General features: G+C 42.9%; 2 protein-coding genes across 3 annotated transcripts in view; both read right to left on the bottom strand.

The window, feature by feature from the left end:
- myh14 (myosin, heavy chain 14, non-muscle) overlaps window positions 1–17,806 on the bottom strand; it is a 31,728-nt gene extending 13,922 nt beyond the window's left edge. For both annotated transcript variants that reach the window (XM_041941847.1, XM_041941848.1), the window contains exons 1-21: window positions 17,663–17,806; window positions 13,914–14,091; window positions 12,144–12,350; window positions 11,173–11,329; window positions 9,953–9,980; window positions 8,752–8,866; window positions 7,691–7,702; window positions 6,394–6,486; window positions 6,194–6,257; window positions 5,841–5,939; window positions 5,549–5,692; window positions 5,231–5,445; window positions 4,995–5,147; window positions 4,608–4,781; window positions 4,138–4,311; window positions 3,935–4,049; window positions 2,195–2,400; window positions 1,895–2,016; window positions 1,579–1,648; window positions 1,310–1,470; window positions 187–295 (exon numbers count right to left, since the gene is read on the bottom strand). In XM_041941847.1, coding sequence (XP_041797781.1) covers window positions 187–295; window positions 1,310–1,470; window positions 1,579–1,648; window positions 1,895–2,016; window positions 2,195–2,400; window positions 3,935–4,049; window positions 4,138–4,311; window positions 4,608–4,781; window positions 4,995–5,147; window positions 5,231–5,445; window positions 5,549–5,692; window positions 5,841–5,939; window positions 6,194–6,257; window positions 6,394–6,486; window positions 7,691–7,702; window positions 8,752–8,866; window positions 9,953–9,980; window positions 11,173–11,329; window positions 12,144–12,350; window positions 13,914–14,078 — 2,583 coding nt within the window. In that variant the 5' untranslated portion in view covers window positions 14,079–14,091; window positions 17,663–17,806. The remainder of the gene's footprint in view (window positions 1–186; window positions 296–1,309; window positions 1,471–1,578; window positions 1,649–1,894; window positions 2,017–2,194; window positions 2,401–3,934; window positions 4,050–4,137; window positions 4,312–4,607; window positions 4,782–4,994; window positions 5,148–5,230; window positions 5,446–5,548; window positions 5,693–5,840; window positions 5,940–6,193; window positions 6,258–6,393; window positions 6,487–7,690; window positions 7,703–8,751; window positions 8,867–9,952; window positions 9,981–11,172; window positions 11,330–12,143; window positions 12,351–13,913; window positions 14,092–17,662) is intronic.
- Window positions 17,807–21,869: 4,063 nt separating this feature from the next.
- kcnj14 (potassium inwardly rectifying channel subfamily J member 14) lies at window positions 21,870–24,802 on the bottom strand. Its single transcript, XM_041941559.1, has 3 exons — window positions 23,744–24,802; window positions 22,342–22,659; window positions 21,870–22,100 (listed from the first exon to the last, which is right to left on the bottom strand). The coding sequence occupies exons 1-3, from the start codon at window positions 24,800–24,802 to the stop codon at window positions 21,870–21,872; spliced, it is 1,608 nt and encodes a 535-aa protein (XP_041797493.1).
- Between the last annotated feature and the right edge of the window lie 262 nt (window positions 24,803–25,064).

Genomic DNA, 25,064 nt, shown 5'->3' with positions numbered 1-25,064 from the left:
TTTAGTAATTAATATCTCTCTATACATGTTTTCACTGTCACATCTTCTTCTTTTGTGCAACTAAAACAAACTAAATCAAAGTAAAAACAAGCAAAATTAAGTGAAATGTTTCTGCTGTGTCAGTGATCACTTGTAGATGTGTCTGTTTTATATTTCTATGTTGTAACGTCGTTGTGTGCACAGTACCTTGGTGAACAGGCGCCACCACTGCCAGTTCCTGAGTTTGAGGTAAGCAGCACAGTTCCTCTGCATCACCCTCAGAGCGCTCAGCTGCTGCTGCTTCTTCATAAAGGCTCTGAGACGATAAATCAGGCATTAGGTCTTCTTCACTCAGAATAAATGACAACTCAAAACTTTGAGTGTTAAGTATCATTTCTTTTGTGCTACAACCCTGATTCCAAAAAATGCTGTGTAAAACAAAACAGAATGCGATAACTAGCTAATCCTTTTTGACATATACTTAAAAGAAAACAGTACAAAGACAACATATTTAATGTTTGGCCTCATCATGTTCCTTGATTTGTGTTAATATGTGTTTACTCTGAATTTGATGCAGCGACAATTAACATCAACATGAACAACTTCAACAACAACAACTTCAATTTGAAAGTCCCTTTCTGACCTGTGCTCCAATACACGTTCCTGCTAACATTTACACTGCTCAGTGAGGGGGGAAAACTAACACTGAATGACTGGAATCACGATATTTTGTTGTCTCACTGGGGACACAATTTACATTTTAATGTCTTTTTGAATGTTTTTTAATGCTTTATGTAAATCACTCTGAATTAACCTTGTGTATGAAATGTGTTGCACAGCTAAACTTTACCTTGCCTGAGTCTTTTTGTTACAGATGAACCAGATGATGCTTCTCAGTGAATATATTTTTTTTTAACTACTAATTGAATTAGATAGATTCCTTTGTAAAACTATAATTTTATTATTTATGTCGTTTACAGGCCTCTATAAGCTGTGCCAGATACCTGTCAGTACAGCTGCAATTCCTGAGTCACTGATAATGGCAGACAAATGATTAAATATTGATGCACCTTAAGAGCGAAATACAAAACTGCCTCCTAAACAGCAGCAAGCGAGTGCTTCTTACAGAGGAGCCTCACCAGTGTCAGATGTTTGTCTCCTGTCAGTTTAGTTTCAGTTACTAGATGAGTGATTGACTTAAATCAAGTCAATTCATGTATAACAAACATTCAAAAACAACTATTCAGTCTTGTCAGAAACATCAGAATAAGATGTAGCCTAGTGTAACGTCACACCTCTCTCTCTGCTTACTCTTTGGTAATGCTCTTACTTGCGTGCAAGGTAGCCTCTGGCAGCGCTCTGGAAGCGTATGATGGTGTCAGTGATCTTAAGGTCTCTTTCTTCTTCCAGATGAGCCAGGACTCCAGCTCTGAAGAAGACTTTACTCTGACCCACTCTGAACAGGTTGTGATCTAGCTCCAAAGCTCTGATCTGAATCAGGAAATGGTGTCCAGTTAACAGCAGCTGAAGATTTCCAGATTTCCATCCTTCATCGTGACGCAGTATGTCGTGTTGTTATAGATACTGAAAATTACTCACCATGAGTTCTGATGCCTGTTTGCCATCCATGAAGGTGCGAGGGATAGCATTAGGAGTCAGGATCTCATATCTGGAAGACAAACATGATTTTGTAAGTGTGTGTGTTTGAGACATAAGACTGAGGATGTGTAAAAAGGGTCATTAGCAGATGCCAGTGAAAGTGCTCGGTGAAGCATTTAGTGTGGGCGTATGAGAGGGGGAAAGTGAAAGGACAGATGGTTATGAAAGGTGGTTCACTGATGTCTGTCGTTGCTTCTGTGATACAAACACACAGACAAACACACACACAGACACACACAGACACACAGACACACACCTCTGTCTGAACTCCTGGAACGGGATTCGGTTCGGGAAGCCTTGTCTGCAGATACGGATCCCCTCCAAAACTCCATTACACCTCAGCTGATCTAAAACCAGGTGGGGGGAGAGCTTACCAGCCTGAGAGAGACAGGAAGGGAGGCAAAGGAAGCGAGGGAGGAAGACAAGCAGACAAGACAAAGAATTGTGAAAGTGAAAAGAATGGAATATCTAAATCATGTGAGACATTTCATCTGCTTTCTTGTCTGTATTGATTTAAAGATTTCCACATGTCTATATCCCTCCACCCCCCTCTTACCCTCTTCTCGTGGTTGGGGATGATGCAGCGGAGGAAGTTGGGGTTGGTGTTCCTCAGCGTGGCCATTAGCTTGGTGAGAGACTCCTTGTAAAGCTGACCGACGGTCCTGAACATTCCCTTCTTCGTCTTCAGTCCCCCGGCACCGAAAGCAACCGGGCCGCTGCTCTCTCCTGACGACACCTGGTCCAGACCCACGATCCTGTCCACTGGACGAAAACACAGAGTGGGGTCTCACTTTCAGCAACGTGCAACAATTAAGTGGAGTGTAGAGAGTGTTTGCCAGACTCGATTTGGCATGGTTACTGTATGTCTGTGCGAATGCCACACTAATGCCACGGCATCATGATTTCACACCTGCTGTCACATCTGCTTTCAAGTTTCTGAAGAGATGATAGCAGATGGTGAACAATGGATTTGGAGCTCATAACAGATGCAATCATATGGTTATTTGCTCACCCATATCGATCAGTAAGATACGCATACATGGTGTCAGTACAATGCAGGTGAATAACAGGTGCTCTATCTTAACGCTAAACATGTCTGAACAGGCATGACTCCATGTTTGTCTGTCTATCATTAAAAAAATAACACCATGATGATTTAATCTGTCCCTGAATTGAGTGATACACTTGTAGGGAAATGTGAGGAAATTTCCAATTCCACAATCAGCCAAATATCTACATTAACAGTAGACCAGTGCTGAGGTTGCTATTTAAAGCTTTTTAAATGTTGGTACTGTAGACCAATATGTTGCATCTCTAGAGCTCATTCAGGATCACATTTCTGCCTCCACATGGTTGGTTTTCATGAAACCGCTCCAATTTTTTGTGGCAGCACAACTCTGCTCTGATCCTGAATGTGTTTTTTGTGACTAATTGAAAGCATGCTGCTACTGTGACACTGGTGAAATTCGACAAAACCAAGGTGAATTATGTCTTTATAGATAGGGGGAAAAAATTACGTCACACAAGCACAGCACTATCACTAAGAGCAAAAAAACTTGAAAGAGCAAAGAGAGAACGACTGAGTTAACAGCACAACAGCAACAATATGATAGGAAAATGAACAATATGTAACAGCTTACGACACTACAACACAACTATCGACTAAAAAAGAAAAAAGAAAAGAATGACACAAAAAGGCACACGGCAATCAGAAACAGGGCAGACAGAAAACAACGGAGTGATGTAAGCAGAGGTGGGAGTGAGGAATGTGAGTGTAACACACGGAGGAGGAGGAGAAACCTACTGTCGGAGCCATTAGCCTGTAGTGTGGCATAGGAGTCAAAGAAGTACACACGAGGAAGAGTTTGAATATCTGATGCAGGACGAAGGAAGGCCCAGGGAGAAAGATAAGAGGGAAGGAAAGAAGTGAGCACCAAATTGGTGGAGAGAGAAGAGAAAAGAACAGAAGGAAAAAGGGACAAGAGCAAGCAAACACAGGATAGAACAGGAAGGAAGGAGAAAGGAGAGATGAGCAGAAAGTGAGAGGCAGCAGATAGATAGAATAGAGGCATGATAGAGAAGGAGAAGAGAGAGAAATACAGTAAAGTTAGTACAATCTGCAACACTAGGCAAGCTTGAAAAAAAATACAGAACATGAAAATGTTTTCATTTTCAGTTTGAAGTACATTACCCTTGTTTTTTACACACATTTTTTACATACTGCACACATACAAAGTCCATGAATAAAAGGTTTATTGTACATGGTAGTGAATGAAAGAGAGTGAATCAGTCTCACCTTCCTTCCAAAGCTCTGAGACAAAATGATCAGACGACTGGTGGAGAAGAGACGCTACGTTGTCGTTAAGAGGATCCATGTTCTTCACCAGCCAATCATTTGCCTTATAGTCCACCTGAGAGACATTACGGAGGGCAAGTGACGTTTCTGACTTGGCTCCTTTGCATGGCAGACATGGAAGATTTTCAAAAATGATGGGATACCTTGCCAGCGTAGTGAATGATAGAGAAGTCAGCTTCCCCGCGTGGCTGCTTGGATCGGAAGAATTTTGGATGGGTGCCTTGCTCAGCAGACAGCTTCTCCACAAATGAGCGGTCTGTTGCTCGAGGGAACCAGCACTCTTCATCTAGCAGGGCCAGAACACCAGGTGGGTGGGTCTAACAGAGATAGGGGAAAAAACAACAACATTTATATCAAAGCTGAGTCTGTGCAGGCATGTTTCTATTCATGTTCTTTTACCCTTTCGTTCCTTCATCTGCTCGTGTGTCTGAGTGTGGCAAACTGAAGAGGTTCTATGGGACGAACGTTAAAGCCCCAATCTGAATTCTGTCATGCTATTTTCCTATGCCCACTATTTGTATGTAAAGTATATAAGGACTCTTTATTCTCATCACTTAACAGTAATGATGAGTGTTCCTTTATAAAATACAACACTGTTTCTGTGTGTATGTACCGGTTTCTCAATGAGGTCAATGCACGGCTGTAAGTCCAGGCCGAAGTCAATGAAGTTCCACTCGATGCCCTCCCGCTGGTACTCCTCCTGCTCCAAGATGAACATGGTGTGGTTGAAGAGCTGCTGTAGCTTCTCGTTGGTGTAGTTGATGCACAGCTGCTCAAAGGAGTTCAGCTGCAGAGGAGGGATTCAGAAAAGCATACAAAGACTAGCTAAATCATTGATTCATGTAATGTGACCTACGGAGGAACATGCACACGCTTGTATGTGTGTGGTACAATAAAGAATAAACCTGTGCTCAAAAAAAGCAGAAATGAAGGAAAAGGTTCACTCATGCTTGAAAAATGACACATTTATCACAAACAAACCGTCATTGCATGAACAAACCTGGAAGATCTCAAAGCCAGCAATATCAAGGATGCCTATGAAGGAGGCCCCCTGTCTCTGTCTGCGGTCCAGAGCTCTGTTGATCCTGTGGACCAGCCATCTGAACAGACGCTCGTATGTGGCCTTCGTTAAGGCCTCCACAGCAAAGTCGGCCTAGAAGAAGAGAGACACATTGTCAGATACACATATAAGTGTTATCCATATGAGTACAAATGCCTATGTGCCTAAAATCATACCTGTTCCTTCGTCTGGGCCTTCTGCACATACTCTCGACCCACTTTGATCCTGGGAGTGAGGATGGCCCGAGTGAACTCCAGCACGTTGATGCCCAGCAGATGGCAGAGTTTCTGAGCAGCTGTGTTGTCAGGCATTGAGGCCTGGTCCTGGTTCTTCTCCTTCATGAAGGAAATGTTCCCAAACTGGAGCACAGCAGAGATCACCTTCAGCATCGCTGAGCAGAGGCAAGACAGGGAGAGGGAAGGTGATTTATTGCAAGGATCAAATATGCAACAACAAAACTTCTTTCTCACTTTCTCTGTCATCCCCACTCTTACATAACGACTCCTCTGGGGTGAAGCCCATTATAGCCATGGAGTCCATGGTCTGGGTGAAGTTCTCTGAATCGCTCTGACCAGGAACAGGGATGGAGCCTCCACTGAGGAAGCGGTACTCATCAGCAGTTCCTAAGAGCAGGTCCGCTAATGATGGGAGTAGTGGAAGTACAAAAGGCATGAATAACAGCACGACATAGATAAATTGTATTAGTGCATTTGATCAAAATAACATACAGTGTGTTATGTAGTACTGCAGTATTTTATTATACACTTAGGTCGACCTTCGGCTTACCTCTTGTCTCCTCTGAAGTTCCACACAACATCTGGTAAAAGATGTGGAACGTCCTCTCATCTTTAGCCTGACGGGTGGCCCGGGACTTTTCAAGGAGGTCTGGATTTATATGGTCACGGACCCATACAGCTGAAACTAGTTATATTACATAGTTTAACCTTTAAATATGCACGGTTTTACAAATGAACAACCTACAAGTGAGTACTCCCACAAGCCTGAAGTTTCAGAGATGCCATCACGAATAAACAAAGGGTCACAATAAATGGACCTAGTATGCCGTAAATGAGGCATCTAACTTAGAGATTAAGAGTGCATTAATCTTTCACAAACTTAGAAGAGATGTAAAAGGATACAGGTCTCAATGTTGGCACCAACTATGTACCCCGCCACGTCAAAATTAATGCGGATGAATTTACCCTAAAGGAGAAGAACAAGTGGTTTTATGTTTCGGTTCATTTCTACAGTGAACAGTCAAACTGATCATACAGACGCTAGAACTTTCAGGAGATGGTAAACAGTATTGGTTTGTGTAATGTTTCTGGTATGCTCTTACAAATCTGGAGGAGTTGTCATTCTTGACAGTCTTTGCATTGCCGAAGGCCTCCAGTATGGGGTTGGCCTGCAGCAGTTGTCTCTCCAGCTCGCCCTGAGACACACAGGAGACTTCAAATCAGCTTCACAGAGAATACAAAAATAACAACGTCAACAAAAGACTTCCATAAGGTCTGTCTACTAAAATGCTCCATTTAATCCTGCTCTCCTTGGAGTAACTACTGATCTGTTATGTAAAACAAAAAAAAAGTGCATGACTCATCCTTGAAGAGCAGTGACACAAAATGGTGCATTTTAGGGCCCAAAATAGCATCCACAACACACACCATTCCCAGACCCTGGAACAAATGATTCTCAACATCATTAAGAGCAATGGTCCCTCATCAGTGAGGCAATCAATACTATGGACATCAACCATTATTCGCATTTAATTAGCTAAAATTGAATCCCTACTTTATTAAAAAGGTGGTCTCTAGAAACCAACTAACAAGGGTCAGTTGAGAACCACAGTTGTAGAAGAACAAGGGCAGAGGGATGCTGCAGCTTTAGATGCTAACATCATACACACACTACAAATTGGCTGATTCTAGCTCGCTGCAATGCATTACTGCAGTTGACGCATTGCCAGTGCAGCAGCTGTTGATGCAGCATGAGCAGCAGCCACTGATGGGCAGTTACAGTAGTTAGTACAGTAGCTACAGGAGGTAGTGATACTGTAAAAACTGTCAAGGAATGGCAGCTAGCCAACACCCAAGGCAGATACACAAACACACATACACACACACACAAGCAGCAAGATGTCAACATTTTTACAGTGACAAAACACCCAGCAAACAATGTGTACACATATTTAAGTGTACACTTGTTCACCTGCTATGCACAGACACATATGGATGGCTGCAATTACCCAACCACATCCACTCCCACCGGCAAATCTGCATTCGTTAAACATACACACACACTGCACAGTTCATGTGATTAAAACCACCTCTACAGCAGAAATGCCCCCCAGCTCTATAGGTAAGTAATAACCTGTGGCATTTGCAAGTCACTGGGAATGAGAAGCAAACCCTCAGCCCACTGAGAAGAATAGAATAAAACATGCCCCAACTAGAGATCCAGAAAAGCCAGGACTCATTCTGATAAAAGTCAAAAAGCAGTAATGCACAGAAGACATGATTCTCATTATGCATCAACAGAATCATATCAGGCCTGGTAAATATTCTCCTTGGAAGGTTTATACAAAATGTGACCCCAGTGAATAAAACCCCAAGTTGTCTGAATACTGTCATACTCACATATTGCATACTCTGACGAATTGTGTGGGGGGGAAATGAAGTTTTAGGGGGGAGGAGAAACGGGTGGATGGGTGATCATATGGATGGGATAAACAAACAAACAAAAAAAGACAAATGAGACAACAATAACAACAACAAACAAAGGAATACAAACAAACAAAATCAAATATACTGTACAAGCCCTGACTGTTATGAGGAGCCACATCAGTACTGACAGTTAAAGGTTTAAGGTTACTGTGTTGGTTAGTCAGTACCACTGTGTTTATCAAGCAGGAAACAGGGCGGGTCAAAAGCACAGGACAGGACAGCAGGACAGAGTTAACTCACCCTGTTCACCAAAGTACTGCCTCTTGTTAAGGACCTAGAGCCATCCATCTGAACATGCAGGAAAGAGAGGGACAATGCAGAAAGAAGAGAATGAGGGGAAACAAGTGCAGGAAGGAAGGAGAGCAAGAAAAAATGCTAAGAAAATGTAGAAAAGGGACTGATGAACAGACAAAAGCCCACTCCGAGGTGAGGTTAGATTAAATTAATTGTAGCTGTAGGAAAATCCATTTCATAATCAGTCAGTATGAATGAAAAAACAAATAAATAGGAAAGCGGTGTGATTCAAGATTCAGTAAATAGTGATTGGGCGAGGGAAGATTAGTGGATTATTCTGAACTGAAAACACTGCAACAAAGGTGTTCAGTTAAAGGAATCGTTCAGCATTTTGCAACAATTCCCTTTCTTTCTGAGCATTAGATGAGAGGACTGATACCACCACAGAGGCAGACTTGTTGTTTCCCCCTGCTACCAGTCTTATGCTAAGCTAGGCTAATAATCACCTGATAAGAAAACAGTTCTGGTTAGCCTGTACTTAGCTTCCTACAGCCTCATCCTACCTCCTATTTCTTTTCCTTGTATTCTATCTGTCTCTGTAAGTCTTGTTCACCTTCTCCATCTTTCCTGTTATTCCCCTCGCCTTTCATTCTTCATGTTTATAGAAGGCCCTTCTTCTCTCTGCATGCTTGCTGCTCTTCTTTTATTCTTACTTCTGTGGTGTCTCTACTGCGACATACCTGTACGGCTTCCTTGTTCCTTCCCAGAGTGCCACTCTTATGAGAGGAGGCAACGTGAGCCAAATACTGGATGACTTTCTTAGTGTTCTCTGTTTTCCCAGCTCCAGACTCGCCTCTGGAATACACACATACACATATAAACGAGTGAGGAACACACATTTACACAGTAAATACCATTCTCTTCACAAAATGGCCCATCTCAAACACATATGGTCTTAATTATGGATGGTATATATAAGCATTTTAAAGGGAGAGAACACACAGGGACAAGTGGCCAAACACACATTCATCACACCAGTAAACATAGAGCTCATGCAGTGCATTCAAAGCCACAGGTCTAAACAGAAAGCAGGTGTGGAGGATACAGGCTGCATCAGTGTTGTTGCTCTTGGAGAAGAATGAAGGAGAACAAAGTAAAAATAGCAGCCGTAAAATATCTGAAAGAAGCAGACTTCTTGTCCCAAATACGCTGATTCAGGATGAGCCTAACGTGGGATACTTGACAATGACAGGAAGAGTCTGGCAGGAAGACACGGCTGGCAGCCCCTCAGGCAAGCAGGTAGGTAGACAAACCATGTGTATAAACAGACAGGAGGATGCATTCGGATGACAGGTCTGATATTTTTGCTAAGATGTGATTTTTTTTGTCCTGATTCTTGTTCCCACAATGAACACCAGAGTGAACACCGACAAGTCCTGTACTGGCTTGTGCATTTTTTTTTGCATAAAAAATCCATCCAACACATGAACTATGAACAACAAATGATACAAATGCAAGACAACGAATCATGTAAATCAATGACATATGGTTAAGAAGGCCAAAAAGTGCTGAAAGGCAGAACTGCTGATAAAATATTAGCTGCATAGAGATAGATGGGAGTAGAAGAGCAGTCAGTGCAGCAGAGTGCTTACTTTCATTTTTATCTGCTTTTATTTTTAAGAAATTAAGAAACTGAAAGAAATCAGATTTGCATCACATGTTAATAAAAATATCTAACTTGATCAACATTTGTAATCATACACATATGCATGTGCATGGAGGCACGAACAGACACAACTGATGACGCATGAATGCCACAGCCACCAGGTACACACTGTACATGCACACACATTCCAACAGAGGCAGACATTTCAAAGACAAACCGAAAATTACAAAGCATTCACACACAGAGGCACTGACGTACTACAGTAGACTACTCACGTGCAGAGGATTGACTGATCTTCTCTGTCTGTGGAAGAAAACAATGTGAGGACAAATTAGTGACAGACAGACAGACAGATAGATAGATAGATAGATAGATAGATAGATAGACAGAGACACAGACAGACAGATGATAGATAGATAGATAGATAGATAGATAGATAGATAGATAGATAGATAGATAGATAGATAGATAGATAGATAGATAGATAGATAGATAGATAGATAGATAGATAGAAAAATTGCAGGAGGCTCTCAAAGCACAGTGTTAAACAAGTTGACAACAGCTGCCAGGATCACAACTCTCTTTAAAAGTCTACACATTGTGATTCTTTGAAATAACACACTATGCCCTACGTGGGAATGAGGAGGTCACATATGTCATTGGCTCATGTTTCACGAAGCCTCCACCCCAGCTAACCAGGCATGAAGGGCTCTGGAAGCTTCCGCAGTGACTTGATAATACATATTGGATGTGTACAGATAGACTCGCACTAGCCCCCTGACTGTGTGCTGACTCTTCGCACTGTAGACAAGCAGGCCACTGGCTGAACTGGTCTGCCCAGGCTGCCAAACCACACGACAGTGGTAGTCAATGGGTGGGCATTGTTCACACCATTACTTGTATTTGGCTTTTAAGATTCCCACATGTTCAGTCTAGAAGAATTCATACTGGTCCTACAGGTTCGATCACTGTGGTAACACACCTACAATCTACTCTGAGGGGGGTGCAGGGAGGCAACTACATAGTCACACAGCGTCATCTGTCCTGTCCTGTTATCTCAGGAAGACACCCTGAGGCGGAGACGTTACTCAATCGTCTCTTCACTGCTTTTAAAAGCTGGGAATTCTCTCTGTCTCATCTCATGAACTCAACATGACGGGAAGGGCATTAAAAATGTCTCTCATGCATTGTTGTTACAAGTCTGGCAAATACACAATATCCCTGAATCTACTCTTTACAAGGAGTGCCACACCTGGAAATCTCTGTTACGAAAAATACTGTCTTGCCTATTTGCCTTTTAAGGCTTTTGATAACAGCCACAAGTGAAGAATTTACCACACCTTAAAATAGCGTTAACAGGGTGGCTTAGTGAGCAAAGATCATAGACGATACTCAGTACCATGTTCCCGGCCAGCTGAGCTGATAGCAGATGCACGGGTTAGCTTTAGTGTCAGGGTAAGTCAGGGGGAGAGAGGTTACAGATAGTGTAGAGCACCTTGCAGCATGCTGCGGTAGGCGGCCTCTGATATGGCGTAGATGTGAGGGGGCATCTCGTGCCGTTTCTTGCCCCGGTACATCTCCACAATGGACTCTGTGTAGATGGGCAGGTTCTTGTAAGGGTTCACCACCACGCAAAACAGCCCTGAATATGTCTGGAAAAACACACAGAACAGAGAGGTTTACATTGACCTCATCCTCATGGTGCAGCCTGTGGAGCTTCTCATTGTACAGACAATTAGGATAAAATGGCATCATTTTATTTTAACTCTGATACAAAAAAGGGTACAATTCTAAACTGCTGCCCACACACACACACACAAACAATCACATAAAAAAACAGACACATGATCACGATAAGAAACTGCATTGTACACGAAGCCCACGTTTCTAAATGTGCAGATTTTTGTAGGGTTTACAAATGTATCAGTTCTTTCAGACAGGAACATTTTGCAGTGTCAATCCACACCATGAGTGCTGTTATAATCCATTCCAACAATCTAACCCAGCACCTCTCTGTCCATCTCTAAACTTTCCTCTCAGCTTCATCCTCCATCATTCATCCCATTAAGAGGCAGCTCAACTACATTTCATTGCCTATATATCATTCTACGTTAATTGCACGAACAATATATATTTCCTGGGTATGTCAGTTATCATTGGCTTACATCACTATGACTTCCATTCCTATCTTTCCCATCTTACTCATATCGTTTCTGCAGGAGAAACTAGAGATGCCTCCCACTGCCACCACACACACAAACAACTTTGTAAACTGATTCCTCACCTCTCTTACGACCCCGTATCAGTTACACAGGAGATGCCAGAGGAGTTACCGCTAACACATGCATCACAGACTGAATGTGCACACGCTCTTGTTCGTGAATGCATGCAAACATGTGCATTGAACGAGACTATTTATTGAATGCGTTCCACCTTCTTGTGCACTCATGGTTTTTGCGCACTCACATAGATCAAGCCAGAGTAGTATCTCTCTCTCAGGTTGTGCAGCACCGAGGCTTCGTTGAGGCAGGTGAGGTCGGCCATGTCCTCCACTTTACTGAAGCGTGGGGGGTTCATCCGCTGCACCTCCTCCCTGGACAGAGTGACCCGCCGCTGGCTGTCTGTCAGCTCAACCTCCACCTCATCGCCACGCTCCTCCCGAATACTGGCCGACTGGGGGTAGAAGGAGAGAGAGACACTCTAAACTTGCTTGATATCAGTAAAATACCACAGTGAACATCACATCTTCATTTATCATCTTCAGCATCAAGATTTTACAATCATGTGCCAAACAAGCAATGCTTTCCCAGAAAATTAATCACAGAATAACCAATGAATAAAAATCAATCTCTTAAAAAACGTTTAGGTGAATTTAGCAACTTTCTGCATTTAAAAGGATGCCGTCTAAGAAGTCTTAAATCTTGGATGATACATCTTGATGCACCAACAACAAAGAGTCAGTCATTAGCCATTCTAATGAAAATAATTTTGACTAAAAATAAAGTCAGAAAGAATAGAAGCGGCTACCTGAAAGATAGAACATCAATCAAAAAACATACAATTTGCTTTGCAAAATTGTCAAAATTAATGGAGCTGTATTGTATATTTGTAGGTACTGGCAATAACACAGTCCTAACTCAACAGTAAACCCGCTGGCCTGCATATAAAATGATGCAAAGATTGAAAATATATTTGTGAAATGTTTGTGAGAATCTGTTCGAGTGAGCTTTAGAGTATATGTGGTGAATGTATTCAACTGAAGACCAGAATAGATGGTGGCAGAACACGGAAGAGAGGAGCTCTCTTGTCATGCTCTTGGTCTTGAGCTTCTAGGACAGGATGTAGTGAACTCTGGTTTTGACCAGGTCAGAGGACTCTGCTCTGCTTTATTCTCTCTGCTACTTGACATGCAGAACACACAAAAGATGTGCATGTCTGTGTTTGCCTGTGTGTGGGTGTATATTAGTCACAGATTGAACTACACGCTCAGAATATGAAACTGGATGTGCGTGTGTGTCTCTCTGTGTGTTATACTGTATGAATGTGTATATTTGGTATGTGTGTGTGTGTGTGTGTATTTGTCCAACAGTGCCATTCTCAGATCATGAGTGTAAAATGAAGTCAGTGTCTCTACAATGGCCTCTTTAACATTAGGAGGCTGAAGGAGAGTATTGTTCTATTCATAGAGCTCTTTATGAAACCAGTCCAGCAGAGAGAAGGAGACTGAGAGATAAGACATCGAATTCATACATCACATCCTACAATATGCACCAATGAAAACTAGTAATGTGCATCATGCAAGTACCAAGGACAAGTGGAACAAGAGCCTTACGATAGTCATTAGGCCTAAATGTGTTGGAAGGCGTCACAAGGCACGTTTAAGAATCTAACAGGTCGAAGGAAAGCATGTAAAACAGGGCACCGTCATTGGGATAATGACCTCCTAAGACATGATAACACACACATACAAAAATGCACACACCTTTTGCTGCTTTGCCTCACCTGTTTGACACACCTTCAGTTGAGGGCACACACTTGGGGCTAATTATTTACCACAAGACTAATACTTAGATAAATATCAAGGAAGAATGTGAAAACAAGTTGTAAAAATAAACTGCATTTAGCTCTGAAACTCAACTTGTTTAAGCTCTTCACATCCAGGACGACTTGAACTTGATGTTGGTGCTTGTTGGAAACAAAAAACCAAAAAGTCTTGAGCGGACAATACCCGCTTACCTCAAAGCCATGCTTCTCTGATGGCACCCACACCAGCCTCTTAGCTGCCCAGTCGGCCTGGCTGGCAGCGGAGAACACGGCGTTGGAGGTGGGAGAGCCTGGCCCCGCCCCTGATGACAGGAAGCGGGTGACATCGTTGGCACCGCCCCCCGTTGGCCTGGACATGGTTCTACTGGCACTGGGTGAGGACAGAAAGGGAGACACAAAAAAGGGGGACAACAGAAAATGAGCCTGTGTTGAGCCATTTTTTCATCACGGGCCTTGTGCCTGGTAGAAGCCTAAAACTGGAGCGCTGTGCATGATGTAAAGGAATGACAGACAGTGACACTGATGTGACTCTGTGTCAAGATACACACACACATACTCCATGTGCACCCACCCACCCACACACACACATAAATGAAGAGCAGTATAGCACGCAAGTAGCATGCAGGCCATATCCAGCTGAGAATGGGTCAGGGATGGCCTAATTGAAAGACACAGCAAATCAAGGCAAAGAAGAGAGGAAGAAAGACAGAGAGATCGGTGGGTGGAGGGGTGGAGGGTGGAAGAAGAGCGAGATACATCAATCGACTGAGTAAACTGACATGACAGCGGGAGGGGGAGGGATGGCGGGGAAGAAGGAAGAAGGGTGGGACAGCCGTGAGGAAAGAGGATCGAAATGGACTGAATCCATTGTTAACTGAAAGAAAATGAAGCACGCTTCTACTACAGGCCACTCGGCTGAGCAGAGATGAAACTGTAGTCAGGCCCTCAATGACAACTAGTAGAGCCAAAATGTTGATTCGCTTTAGGAGCCAGTATCCTGTGAAAGATGAGGTGACAGTAGCTAGAAGTGGTTACTTCTCTGAAACATGAGGGCAATCTCCAGTCAGAGTGACTGTAGTACTACAACAAAATGTTTCGTAGATTTGCTCTGACAACTACGAAATTATCTGCAGCAGTGGCTGCGTGAGGAAAGTTCTCTTGGTGGAGGAGAACTCGTGCCTCTAAAACTTTCCATTGAGGTTAGCGGGAATGGCTCTGTTTCAGAGGGACTAGCTGCTGCTCTGTCCAGGATGGGCTGCAGACGAACAGAAAATTAATCAGCACTATTGTCACGATTTATTGATGATTTAAGGAATTTTTCACACGAAAATGGGGAAAATTCACTGCTTCACCAGCTTTTCAAATGGGAATATTCTATGTTTTTTGGTCTTCTGTGATAGCAATCAGAAAATTGGGTTTTTTTGAAATAGTTACATATAAGAAGCCATTTGTAAGACATCATCATGGTCTCTTGGATAGATCGAGAAATTAATCAGCAGATAAATCAACTATGAAAATGTATAATCACAATAAAACAACTAGAGAGAAGCCAGCCTTAGATTATCACTATTTATATTAAAGCCATTTAATTATTAGTTACTGCATCTTAACAGATTTTTGTCGGAGACTGGAAAGGCTGTGCTTTAACAGGTTCTTTTGAGTCTATGGCATCTGATGACCTGAATTTCATGTGGCACCCAAGATGGACCAAGAACTTATAAGCTGCTCCTATAGGAACGAAACCCTTCAAGCAGCCCAGCTGGACCTCTGCATGATGCTTAACAATTGTTGACGCATTAATGCTCTGCTTGAATGAACGATGAGCCCGCTAGTGAATGTGAATGATCATTATGATGACCAAAATTAGGCTTCATGGAGGAATGAGCAGACCCGTGGACCTCTTTAGTAACCACAGGGGATCAAACATGCTTGAGTTGGAGCAAATGTCAACTTTCATCAGACAGGTAGGCTATTGTGCCGGCCTGTATAGTGTGTGTGTTTGTGTGCATGTGTGTGTGTGTGTGCGTGAGTGTGTTTTAACTATTAGGCGTCTCCATGCCTCAACAGGTATGTCATCTGGCTTGATTCCTGCAATGCGTCTCATTCTCAGTTCGTTCATGACAGGGCCTGGTCCCCAACCGTGACTTAACTGTACCTGTTACTCAAATACAACTCTGGGTGTGGCATAAACATTCTGACAAAAAGTGTCGGCACCACCCAGCCACTTGGTATGGAAATATTTGAGTCCTCAGTGGCATAAAACAGCTGTGCATCTGTTCTTAAAGGTTAATTCTTGTTAACAAACAAAAAGGCTAAAACCAAGAAACCACCACATTCTGACTTCCCTACCCTCCCTGTCTGTTTCACTTAACCTGCACTTTTTAGTGACTAATTTCAACTAATTAATTTCGCACCGTAGTGAGTATTTATCTCACCAGGACAGGGTATGTGGGCTGTGTGAATAATCTACAGATTCCATGTTTATGTAAATGAGGAAACATGTCACCCAATGCATCAGTGTGGCTGACTGATGTGTTTTAACTGTTTTTTTGGACAACATTGAAAGTCTATGCGCAGAGAAACAAACTATAGATCAGGCAACTTTCGCGATACTTCATATTCATGGTCTACCTTCATGGATCATGGATTCATTGTTGGTTTTGGTCTTTTTATAGGTGTTGCTAACCGAAAGACACATTTAGAATGCCAGCCTTATCCTTATAATATGAATTTGCCTGAGGGTTACACTTGCAAGATGTGGATAGATACATTATCTATAACAGTAAAAAGGTCATAGTCATCATAAACCATTTGTTGTGACCAACTCTTTGTCTGAGCGCATGATCCTTACAACTCAGCCCTGTTCCTAAATCAGTGACCGTAGAGGAAGACTTTGCATGCAGACACTATACAGCTGCAATGTAGAATGCTGCTGGGTCCCATCATTGCTAATGATTCCCCCAAAGCACAGTCTTAACACACACATACACAGAGACCTCACAGGTTGCCGCAGTACAGCCTGGACTGACCAGCAAACTCGTCCTGCAGCAGCTGGAGTTGCCAAAACCTGGCTGCTCTCCTCCATAGCAACACCCTGAAGACTAAGCAGCAGCCCGCAGACAATACCTTCTGAGTTTCAACTGAGGTCATCCACTGCGGGGGGTCTTGCGGTCTATCTATTTGTGTGTGAGTGTGTGCGTGTGTAATTAACGTGTGGGTGCCTGCGCGTGATTGTGCGTGTGTTAAACGGGTGGGGGAGCTGGCGACGCCTTTTTCTTCAGCTTTTATGCGAAATGCATTGGTGATGATAGTGTGGCATCTGCGCACTTCAGCGGACAGTGAGGAGAGGTGACATTATTAAGCTACTGGCTATGATAATTACAGTACGGCTGCAGAGCAGTACAGCTGCGGCGTGACCCCTATAAATTACCTGCATTTTAGGACTGAAGCTCCAGCACAAAAACTGACGGAGGCAACCACACCTCGAACATAAGACATGAACAATCACATGGGGCCCAGCCTTTAATTGACTGTGAGCCGCATGCATGTGGCAGCCACAAAACCAAGCCATTTTCTCTGAGATAATTATTATTATTATTATTATTATTATTATTATTATTATTATATTACACAAAGATCACAGCCGGCCTATGCCTTTTAATTACATGGGTCGAAATCTCTTATAATATGGTCATTAGACTGACACATTTTCCTTAGCCAGACTTCAGGTCATCTCGACGTAAGTAAGCCTCTCTTCGAAGCGTCAGACCAAACCAGTATGACCGCGTCTAGTCCCACCAACGCTTCATTTTTAGGCGTTAAACCACCGCATTTAGACCAACCTAGCAAGGTTAGCCAGTTCCACTGAAATATGATACGTTCAGGATATAACACTGGCTATTTACGAGTTGGATTAGAGTAAAGGCAATTAAATCTCTCACCTTCAGGTTCCGCTCTGAGTCGTGGATAAGGCTGCGGTGCGAGGAGAATCGGGGTGAGGCTGTTTCTTAGGTATTTTCCTGCCTGATAGGTGTGTAGCCTACCGCATATGCGGCTTTTATCATTGCACCGCTCTCTCCGCGGAGCCGCACTCACACTTCTCGGTGAGAATAAAACAGAGAGCAGTGAGGGCAAGCCGACGGCTTCAGTCTCAAAGAGGGACTTCCTGCTAGGGGGCCAACCGGGTACGAGAAGACTAGTTTCAGTCAAGCCTTACAGGGAAATTTCTCCAATTACAATGTACAACCGAGCGGGAGACCCGCCTCATGAATACGACGGGAACTTTCCGCCCCAAAGCTGGCATGAAACGGGTGCGGCGACGAATGATGTTAACGGTTGCACAAGAGTCTTCGCCATTAGCCAATGCTAACGGGGGAGAGGCGGGATTCCCTGTGACTGACGTGTCTAACAGCCAACTGGAGTGCAGCAGCAGGTGCCTGTGCGGCACTCTCGCGCTAAAGTAGGGAGATTTGCGCGCCCTTTGTTTACCACTCAGTGGCGGCGAGTGTCCCCAGACACAGATCTGGGGTCGGATTTGTTTGAGTCCCCATCCACACATAAGCGACGGTTTACTTGGAATGATCTGACTCCAGGCGCGTGATTCAGATCATCCCAGAAAATCCGACTGAACCCTTGAAGCCGAGGTACCAGTGCACTGGGGCTATGGTAAATATTTACAACAGTGTAAAAATATCATTGAGCTCATGGCTAAAGTTTATAGCAAAGAGTGTAGCCTGTATAATTTTCCATATAGAAAAAAATATATTCATCATACTAAACATAACTTGGTAGTCTATGTATGAATCAACTGTAATGACAAACTCCATCTGCTGAGTGGACCTTAACATGTGATATTATTTATTTATTTAGTCAAACTAAACTATACATTTAGCAACCATTCAAGCGTGTAATGTAATTGTGACCATAATCACAATATATTCATTTTAGGCTAAATATTTTACAACACAAATGTAATGGATTTTTGTACTTTTTAGCATGTCATAGGTAGAAGAGTTACAACACTGACCAAAAACAGAATCAAGTCTAAAAAAGACAGAAACAAACATTGATATTCTCTTGGAACATTCATGTTCCCAGAGGATTTACATGTGTCACGCCATCGTGTGTGTTATCTCCTGTGTTTCTTTCTATAGCTAAATAAGCTACAAAGGTTATCATACTGTCATGGTTATTTTCACAGGGGTGTTTTATTCTTCTGATTCAGTGTTGCAGTGATAGAGTTTCACAAAGGCTTACATGTCGTTTTGAGAACAAAATAAAAAAGAAATCAAAACAATGAAACACAGTTGTGATCATAACATTAAATATAAAACTGTAAATGTAACAAAGAATATGCATGACTGATAAATTACACTTGCCATCTGGATGATATTTTTAAATGGTCAGTAGGTGAATTTTGTGACCTGCAAGGAGAGCTACTAAGAGAACAAATAAAGAAGCAACCAATAATCGCCATTCAATCGCTGTGTTTATTTGCTCTACAACACAGTTCAGTTTCATTTTGAAGTGCTCTGTGCCTGAGGCAGCTCTGAAATTACATTTCAATGTTGGAGCAGAGAGGTCCCCCTTTCGCTTTAGAAAAAAAACTTATGAAAGGTGGCTGCACCTTTTGTTAGTTTCCTCTCACTATCATTAAAATGTATGTAGTATTACAGCATACTATTTAATTTTACACTATGTATACTATAAATACCAATGACTTAATAAGTGTAGTGTGTGTACAGTGAGTTATGAATCCTAAACAACCAGTGAAATGATCAAATAATAATCCATCTGTCCATTTCTCTCTGTGGTGTTTAAAAAGCATTTTTGTTGTTAAAGTGATGGTGCTGAAAGGTCAAGTTACATTTCATGGAAGTGGAGGCAGGGTGAATGACATGACCCACCATGCAGCCTATAAATAGAGCATGGTGGCCATAACGGGGAAGTGCAAGGGAGGACACAAACATAGAACAGCATTAACACTAATCGGAACAGATAATATGTTATCAATACCTCAACCCCCCTGAGGTAAGCATAAAAATATATTTCAATAACTGGAACGAAACACTGAGAGTGATGCATTGAGGTTAGCCTGTGCCAATCCAGTTACATTACTGTGCTGTTGTAGAGCTTCATTAGTGATATTAGTCTTCATGAATTACTTTTGTGCAAAGTACAAAGAACCAAATTTCAGGTTGTGCATTGGTCAGGCTAAGTTTTGATCAACACTTAAAATCGTGTTGCACTCCTGACACTGAGTTACCTTTCCTTTACCAACACCTTCAGTAATCAAACACTTAAATATTTGGGTGGCATAATTTACTGCAAATTATTACAGGATCTAAAATAAACAAGAGCATTCCAGGTGCTTTGTAATATAAAACTAATAAAACTACAAAGAGCAACTATGACATATTCTACAATACGATACAGCTTAAAGCATCTTCGTTATCAGTGCATATTCATATTGAGACTACTCAGTCACTGAGCAGATTCACAGTAATTAATCTGCATATACATTTTTGTCTACTTAGAACAACATACTGCAGACACTCTTGCATAAGTAGCATTATGCAAATACACAAAATAAAAACAAGCTTTAAGCACATTTTAAAACTTGAAACTAACTGCCGCAGATGAAGGGGCAGCTGTAAAATCTCAGGTTTGTTATGAAGGCACCACTCACTATACTGTTCTCACAATTTGTAAGAGAAACCAACTGTAACACATTGGAACTAGATCAGGATGTCACATGAGTTTACGGGCACAAAAATGCAGAATAATTTTCGATGAATGTGGTGTACTTTCAAGTTCAATCCCCATCCACTTATGCAGATGTTAGCTAATTGTTTTATTCTCAGAGACACAGAAACCATGCCATCACTGTCATAACACTTCCAGTTATGTTCTCATGATGTTGGAGGTGACTGTGGGTCTCTACTGCATTTGCAATGAGTTATTGAGAGCAACCCCTTTTGCCTTGGATTCTGTCCGACTCGTCAAAGGGTCTTCCAGGTGCCAAGACACTTCATAACTTTACTGCCATAGCTCAGCCACTAAGTGCTAGAATTCAAAAGTAACAAAGCAAAACAACACAGTGTGGTTGATTTTAGCAAAACAAAATACAAGAAAATTCTCTAGATAGTAGTGCAACAAAGAATGTTTGGTAATCAAATGATCTGGACACAGACATCATCATCCGTCATCATGTATCAGAGGCCTGAAAATGACTAACACCACCATGCTTCCTCTCACCACATGGCATTCACCTCACCACAAAATGTTAGATTAAATATAGCGAATTTTACCATCAGTGAAAATCTTTTTCATGACACATAGAAAAAACAAGCCAAAAAAAACCATACAGCACATAATACGGAAAAGAAACTGCTCAAAACCGCTGCTAGTTTTCAGCTGTTTCTCCATGTTACTGATGCTCGGCTTTGGCTCTACAAGTAGCCTAAGCTAATAGTCATCCACATTCTCAACAGCCACCTGCCACAAGCTCAAAGAATCACAAAATGTGCACTATCAATACTTACCATAAGAAAATTGAGCACTGAAATGATAAATCAGCATCATAGTGGAAAACATTCCTGAGTTGTACCTTAGTTGGTACACTAGCTTTCATTTCATACAGCTCAAAAAGCTGGAGGTGCAGTTACAGGTTGAAGCCACCAAGGGGTGCTGTTGTATAGTCTGCCAGGTAGGCAATAAAGCCATATGAGTGTATTGTGGTGGTGATGGGCCAGATGTGAGACTCAGGAGACAAGTTTTCGATGATCTTGAAAGATTGCCAGGACCAATCAGACAACTAGGTCAGTGTTGTGACCCATCTCCTATATAGACTGACCCCAACCCTCCTACTGTTTCTCTATCAGTCCATATTCTTTCTGTTTCTGTGTGCTGTCTAATCTGTAAAGTAGTACTTCTCCAAATCTTGCAAACCTTTAAAAATTCTGATGGATCTCACTACTTGCTCCTATTCTGGACTTCCTATCCTTTATCCTGACACTGGAAAATCCTTGACCCTTCCTGTCTCTCTTGGTCTGCCCACTCCTACCTGTCTAACTCTGTCTTTTTGCTTGTTCTTCCGCTAAACCAACTTCTAGTCTCTTTTCCCTTAAGGCCTCCTATCCCACAGGCTCAGTTATAGTGAAGATGTTCTGCCAAGGACTGCCTTCGGGTCGGTGGGGAGGGACACTCAGGGTCTTGGTCAGGCTCGTCATCAGGGGAGACGAGTTGCAGAGCCACTTCGTTCTCATAGCAGAATGACGAGCGTGAGCTTTGAATGTACTTTTGCTCGGCCAGCTCTTTAGCACTGCATGAAGGTGTGTTTGGGATTTCATATGTCCGATGGAAGAATGAGTAGTCCACCTGGGAAAAGGGCAGAAGACAAGAATTTTTCAATACACTGGATATATCAAAATTTAGACCTGCTGATGACACTAGATGGCAAGTCAGGGGATCACAAGAATCATTAGGATACATCATCTGGGAATCGTGGATGTCTGCACAAAATTCTGTGCGAAGTAATGGATACCACTTCAGACCTAACATTAAGGGAAGGGAAGGATCCATACACTTCCTCTATATCTGTCTATCCTACTGCTCTGACCTGGTAGCAGTCTCTCCTCTCGAAGAGCACTGGTTCAAATCGATGTCCCCAGAGGATTTCAGAAGCCAGATAGGAGCTACGGCACTGTGTGGTCATGGCTGTGGCCTCCACCATGCCCTCAAGTATGACCACCACCTCCATCTCAGAGTCATTCTCCAAGGTCTTTTTGTCAATTTCGAAGAAGGGTGACTCGTCGTTGATCTCGTGGACAATTGTCACAGGCGAGACCAAGAAGATGCGGTCGGTGCCAGTGTCGAAACCCACATTGATGTCTGCATTGTCCAGCGGGAGGAACTCTCCCTCTTCGGTCACCCTTGGCTGAAGTTAGGGATAGAGCGTAAAATAAAGTCACAACTTGATAAAACTTTCCACATTAGTTGTCATGATGTTGCAAAATTGATTTTCACACGTGGGAAAATATTAAATGGAGACTAGAAACGATTTCCAATATGAAACAAAAAACAGCCAAAGGCAGGCAGGATATTATAAAATGCTATAAAATGCAAAACCATAGTATGGAAAAGAGGGAATTCAGTTATCATTTTAAATACACCTGAACCATTTCCTAAGGTCATCTGAAAAAAAAAAACTTTTAAAGTTAAATTTCTTACCCTGACACTAAAACTTAGTATTTTATTTGGTTGAATTTGACAATGGAAGTCTTTAGAATACAACCCATGCATACGCTTATCACTCACCCAACCCTTCCTATGGAGCAATATCCAGTACCAGTATTTAGAATTGTATTTCCTTGATCCTCATAAACTTAATCCCATCTGCCCTGTCTGAACTTTGATATGGTCACGCTATTAAGAGAGAGATCAAATTGTCTATGCTGTAGCCTCAGTGTTCCACAGATTCTGACCCTCTGGACAATTCTGGCAGCATACACACATTTGCCCATACACACACACAGCATGATGACAAAGCATTCACAAAAAAGGAGACATGTTTAAAACTACACACAACAAGGCCAGACAGTGAGGTAAACATAAGCATATACAGTATAAACAGTACAATAACCCACATAGAGTACACACAAGGGAAAATGAGATGACGAAGGACAATGGTTCTCAGTTAAAGAATTGTGGTCAAGTTAATCCATGGTAAATCTTCCTAACCCCCTGAGGGAAAATAAAACAAGCTCTCATTAACGACAGTCCACAGAATAGAGGCCAGATGGTCTCAGCATTCTCTCTACTGCAACCTTTTTTCCTCTACTGCTATCTCTCACAGCAGCAACCTATTTTTGGTACATTCTTTTACTTTTCCCTGTCTATCTTACCATTTCCAATTTACCTCTTTGACCTTTTTCTCAAAATGGGAAAAGATTGTCTCTTTTGTCATTGCCTGACATCTTTCTTTTTCTCATCATGGTCGTTATCAGTCTCCCTCCACTTACCTTCAGGAGTTGTGCTCGAACATGTGCCTCTACCAGGTGGCTCTTGCGTAAGTTTCCGACCCTCCACATCATGCATAGTTTCCCGTCCCTCAGCGCCACCACAGCTGTGTCAGAGAACACCAACGTCTCGTTGCGCTTCTTAGGCTTGGCAATCTTTGCCATGACTGCCCCGATGATGAAGGCGTCAATAATGCAGCCCACAATGCACTGCAAAACGACCGCCACCACCGCCAGGGGACATTCTTCGGTCACGCTTCTGAATCCGTAACCGATGGATGTTTGCGTCTCCAAGGAGAATAGAAAGGCCGCCATGAAGCTGTTCACCTGGAGGAAGCACGGCTCCTCCACCAGTGCCTCTCTATCAGACTCTCCTCCAGACCCGGCCTCTCCTGATCCCACAGAGGAGCCTGAGCCGGGGGTAAGCTGAATGGAGAGGTCCCCATGTGCGGAGGCAATGAGCCAGAAGGCAAACCCAAAGAGCAGCCAGGAGAGAAGGAAGGAGAGGGTGAAGATGACCAGCATCCAGCGCCAGCGGATGTCCACACAGGTTGTGAAGAGGTCGCTGAGGTAGCGCTGGCCCCTCTCGCTCATGTTGACAAAGGTGACGTTGCAGCGTCCGTCCTTGCCTACAAAGCGTTGTCGGGGCCGGCGGCTTGAGCGCCTGGTGCACCGGCGGCTGGTACTGGAGGGGGAAGAGAGTGAATCCTGGTCCGAGGATGACCGGCCTTTACCTCTTCCTCCTACACTACTGCCTTTTCCACTCCTTAGCCCTGAGCACATTCCTCCTGCTCTCACCCCGCCTTCTCCTGCTTCTCCTCCAACTGACTCTCCAATGGCGCTCTGCCTCCGTGCATTGTTGGTGTTACTCTGGAGAGGTATTGTTTTGCCATTCAAGGCATGGGTCGGGGAGGGGCTGGTTGGGGTACCTGACCCTGTTGGGCTCCCCCCTGCCCTAGCTGTATCTGCAGCACTCTGTGCCAGCCTCATGACCTCCTCCTCCTCCACTGGCCCATCCACCACAGCACTGAAGCGGCGTTTCACACGTGCTGCTCCCATCATGCACTATAAAGTTTCCTCTCGCTTATGGAGAAGTTCACAGTCACACAATATTCCTCAGTGTGCGTTGATTTGATTGTTGGTGCAGTAATTAGCACCTCCACACAGTCAAAAGTGTGTGGACTAACAACACAGTCTGTGTTTAAATACGTCTTAATGAAGAGATAATTGCAAGTCTATAGTGACCAACCAGAGGATGATTCCCTCCAAGGCCATTGATCAGTCGCTTGTTTACTTTCCCAAACTTGTAATGCTGGTTCACAGC

This window comes from Chelmon rostratus, chromosome 8 (genome assembly GCF_017976325.1).
Source record: "Chelmon rostratus isolate fCheRos1 chromosome 8, fCheRos1.pri, whole genome shotgun sequence".
Classification (NCBI taxonomy): Eukaryota; Metazoa; Chordata; class Actinopteri; order Chaetodontiformes; family Chaetodontidae; genus Chelmon; species Chelmon rostratus.
The sequence above is the reverse complement of the archived record's forward strand: the minus strand, read 5'-3'. Positions and strand labels throughout refer to the sequence as shown.